We start from the raw sequence: 5,081 nt of genomic DNA on the forward strand, positions 1-5,081 counted from the left end.
CTTCATAGAAATTTGACGATAAAACTTCTGCACACACCTGCGTCTCGATGAATCACAGCTGCAGGTGGTACGTATAAACAAATCCATATTTGGCATGAAAAGGTGAGTGAGAACACCTGCATTAATAAAAATTAGGCGATTGTTTAAACAATCGTTCGGAAATGCGAAACGTCGCGAATCGTCACGAAGAATCAGCTGCAGCTGCAACTTCGTATCTCAAACGTTAAACACATTTTTATATTCGCATGAAAAATGCTGCGTTTCGATTCGAACATTTTGAAACGAGCGTTAATTATTACAAATTCAAACAATTATAGAAAAATGTTTATGTAAATAATGCATTTCATTTCATGTTTAAATTGAAATAATTATATACTAAACAATATTTGCCAAGTAACTTATAGAAGTACTTGTAGAAGTAGTCTCAAAAAATAAATGTTTTTATTGATTTGATTAATTGATGCAATTACTTATATAAAATATATCAATATTACTTGTGACTTTCCAAGTAAAATTTGATCAATTTTAGGAAATTTTTGTAGAAATAATGAATATAATTGAAAATTATAAAATTAAATTCAATACATGGCAATTGTTTAAATAATCGTTCGAAAACGCGAAACATCGCGAATCGTTATGTTATCTATAATAAAATATTCTTTTAATAGTTATTCGTCTATTTACATAGGGACCATTTCACAATGCTTTACCTAAAAGTAATTACAGTTTCAAATAAAGTCGCCTTTAGAAATTCCATTTGCAAACTACGGAGAAAATGCATCAACTTATACATCTTCATTGTTCTATCGGGAATGAAGCTTTACAATTTTCAATATCGGGTTCTCCTTCATAGAAATCCCTTATTATTTCCTTTGAAGCCTCCACCTGCCTACCCTCTCCCCAATTCTCTTTCCGTTCATCTCGCATTTTAATCCAAAATCACCAAAGAAAAATATATAGTTCGGCTTTTATAATCGTCCTTCCATAGAACGTTGTACGATTTCATTTAATGAATGACATAAAACGATACTAATTACAATAAGTAGTACAACAATGCTACTTTTGTGAAAAACTTAATATCATTCATAAATATCTATTATGTAAATACGCAGGAGTTTTGTAGTGCTACAGGTATAAAACACAATTAAATTAAATGAGCCACTTAGGTGGTTTGGGTGTTAGACTTTGTTGAGAATAGAAGTAAAGTTAATTATCCTTAAAACTATATATATTTTAAACGAAATAGGCAGTGAAACGCACTTAAAAATCTTGGCGCAAATTGAATGTGTTTGATTTGATTTTATTTATTTTTTTGTAACCATCATTTTTATACTTTTTTATTTTCTTCATACAAACAAACCCCAGTCGGAAATCGACCCAGTTCGAAATCGCACGGGGCGCAACGAGGATCACGAAGATAACATAAATTACAATTATTCTTGGTCTCGACCCGCCGTGGGCGCATTAATAAAATCGATTACACCGCATATTTTGGCCCCCAAGAACCATTATTTATTGCTGGGGTGATTAGTATTTTTACTCTCAGCTCTCTCGTAATTATTTTTTTTATGCTATCACCCGTGAGACGCCATTTCACTTCGATTTCCACATCGCAAAAGAAGGAAAAAAAAATTGTATTCATCTTCTCCTTACGATATATACATTACGAAACCCTGCTGATACTTTTTATTACTCCCTTAATTATCTCTGATATATTTTCTTCATGTAATCATCTTTCTTTCATTTCTTGTTTAACGCGTAATGAAAGGTGTTTCATTAACGAGTTATGTCATTAATTTTTAACTACATTTGCTTAATTATTTTATTTATTCCTAAATCATTAAAATATCAATGAATTTTCGTTACGAGAAATAATTAATAGTAGATTTGATTTTAATATAATGTCTGAACTATTAAACTATTGAAATTTAATTGCTCTAATTACTTTAGTGCACATTTTATAAACATAATTGAAACTTACATAGATTTAAATAACTTTATAATATGTGAAATAGTGAAATAAAATATATACAGTCTTTATCAAATTACGTGTATTCTGTTGAACGGTAACTCTTGGAATGATTGAGATTCACACACGAGTAGTTTAATTGAGTACCAAAAATATGCTCAGTCACTTCCTCCTCCAGTGCGCGCTAAGAAACTTGTTCTAGTCCATTAAAAGTTTAGGTCACCTTTTCCCATACAAAAGGTGACTGAACCAGTTCAATTGATTTAATCGAAAATTGATGTATTCATAAAAAAGAACATACAAGAATTTCGCAGTGAATGTAAACTAAAACTGTATAATAACATAATTATAATTGCATGAACTTGTTTCTCAATTATTTCAATGAACATCTGCAAATTTCGTTACAGCACAGCGATTCTTGTGCAGTGAATGTCAGCTATAATTAAAATTTCTTTTAACTTAGCTTAATTGTTGATTTTTTTTTTTATATATTTCAATTAGTTTAAGAATATTGTTTTACGTACTTTTTCTTTATATAAATAGTATAGTATACGTCTGCTCTGCATGTAATTATATTTATCAAAATAAGAAAGAAGTTGAGCTCGTGTCTTGCATAAAATAATGAGCTTGGGCGGAGATCTCTTGAACACAAATCGTATCCTGGTTTTGATACTACCTTTCCATTATACCTTTAATACTTTCTTTTCCAAAACACTTTGCAATTACATAAATCCAGTTGACTACGAGTAAAGAAAGTATTTTAAATTAATTATAAACATTCATTTCAGAAACGTAATTATTAATCTTAATAATTACAAAAAAGGCGGAAAGATCTATGATCAGTAGCCCTTTTTTAACAGTTAATTAATTTCCTATATATTTCTGTTATATTCTTATACATTTTTTAAATCAGTTTTGTTGGATCTCTTTTTTTTTCATTTTATTAAAAAGATTTGTTCCAATTAATTCCTATAACGTTACATTCGATGCAGACAAAACAGATGAAGAAAAAAACAAGTTCTAGTCCAAATTTGTTGCACAGGTTATTGGATTACTGTAAATTTCCTGTTTTTTTTTTATAATCTTCGAATATACTTTCTATTTAATTATTGAAATAATTATATTTTTATTACATTTATTAATATGATTTTTTTAGATCAAATTGTATCAATTGATGAAACAAATATTATAATAAAATATTGATTTATAATTTGTTCTAATTTAATAATAAATAATAATATTGTGTGTATTAACACTTTAACCCAAATTTACTAATTAATCATCTTTATGAATTTGCTATTAAAAATATTGAATATTCCTGTAAACTAAATATTATTAATAAGTTACATTACTATTAAACTGTGTGGAAGTTGTCATTTAACATTGAATATGATAGTGCGATTCAATGTTATGTGAATAAAAAATGTGTTTGTTTCTGATGCAAATATGTTTGACTTTGACGTTGAAGTTAATTCAGCAGTGGCGCATCGTGAAATGCGGTGTCATTATTGGCCACGAACGAATTCGGCGGAATGTGAATGATTGATGGCGCAGATATCTGCATGGATGGCAAAGAGGAGGCAAATTTGCGGGGATCCCAGTGAAAGTGTATCACACTCCAATCGTACTCTCTAACATCTCCGCCTAGTATAAAAGCAGCGGTAACCTCAGCCTTAACCATCAGTTTTTAAAACTCCATCCAATCACCACATCTACTCATTTCATCTCTCCTTGTACACAACAAGCCAAGTGTACAATGAATACCTACGTAAGTACAAAACAACTGTAAGATATTAACTTACAATTAAAATATAATTATATCTCGCTATTAGTTACATCCGATCTGTTATTGAAAGTGAATGTACTTAGCATGAGTGTGTGTGCTCTACATCTACTTCTTTTCTTGTTCTGCTTGTTAAACACATCTTGAACTTTCATTCCGACTCAGCATCATTATTATTAATGCACACATCGTTTAGCTCTATAAAGATTTAACAGTTTCCTTGCAATTACTTTTGTGCTGCGTGTTTCTTTTGCCTGTGTGCAATTATTTAATTAAATATAGCGTAACTTTCAAATGACAAAAGTAAAATAAACACAACTTTCTTTACAATATCTAATAAATATGTTTTTTTCTATCATCAGGTTGCTGTAGCTGCCCTCTGCTTGTTCGCGTCCGTAAATGCTGGATATGCGGGTAGTTATGGACAAGACGGTGGTGATCAAGGTGGTTATGAAGGACATTCCGGTTTCGGCGGAGGAAACGAAGGGCATTCCGGATTCGGTGGCAACGAAGGCCATGGAGGATTCTCTGGCATAGATGCTGGACACGGTGGATTCTCTGGCGGAGACGGCGGACACGGTGGATTCTCCGGCGGAGACGGAGGACACGGTGGATTCTCCGGTGGAGACGGCGGACACGGTGGATTCTCCGGTGGACACGGTGGATTCTCTGGCGGAGACGGCGGCCACGGTGGACACGCCGTATCCCAAACTGTAGAAATCACAAAGCCAGTAGCGATCCCAGTTTACAAACATGTTGGTGTCCCAATTCCACACTCTATCCCAGTCCCAGTACCAAAACCAGTAGCTGTACCAGTCCCACACCCATACCCAGTTCACATTCACGTTCCACAACCCGTTGCCGTTCCCGTCATCAAGACCATCACCATTCCCGTTGAGAAGCCAGTACCATACATCGTCGAGAAGTCTGTCCCATACCCAGTAGAAAAGCCAGTGCCAGTCCATGTTGAGAAGCACGTCCAAATCCCAGTTCCAAGGCCAGTACCAGTCAAGGTCCCAGTCTACAAAGTCATCTACCACCACAGCAAGCACTAAGAAGTTGCGCAACAAAAATCATCATCTTTCATCGAAAACCATTCACCATCATCATGCAAAAATCGTTTTCGTTTAAAAATTTTGTTATTGTTTTCATGTTTTCTTTTTATATATCTTGTTTGTTAACTATTTTTAAGCTAATAAAAGAAGTAACATATTATATTATTGTTTATAATTAATCCCTTCAATCTTGTCTTTGAATAATGAGCAACAGTCACAGGTAATAACAAATATATAGCAGCAAGATTTCATTGCGAGAATGAATTTACCTTAT

The 5,081-nt window shown here is 32.8% G+C and overlaps 1 protein-coding gene across 1 annotated transcript; it reads left to right on the forward strand.

Annotated features, from left to right (window-relative positions):
* Positions 1-3,667: 3,667 nt before the first annotated feature.
* Positions 3,668-4,851, forward strand: LOC108569800 (protein argonaute 2-like). The gene is made up of 2 exons (XM_017931489.1): positions 3,668-3,737; positions 4,115-4,851. Exons 1-2 carry the CDS (start codon positions 3,726-3,728, stop codon positions 4,805-4,807), a joined length of 705 nt encoding a protein of 234 aa, XP_017786978.1. The 5' UTR covers positions 3,668-3,725; the 3' UTR covers positions 4,808-4,851.
* Positions 4,852-5,081: the final 230 nt, after the last annotated feature.

This window comes from Nicrophorus vespilloides, unplaced genomic scaffold (assembly GCF_001412225.1).
Source record: "Nicrophorus vespilloides isolate i.1.1-1 unplaced genomic scaffold, Nicve_v1.0, whole genome shotgun sequence".
Lineage (NCBI taxonomy): Eukaryota > Metazoa > Arthropoda > Insecta > Coleoptera > Silphidae > Nicrophorus > Nicrophorus vespilloides.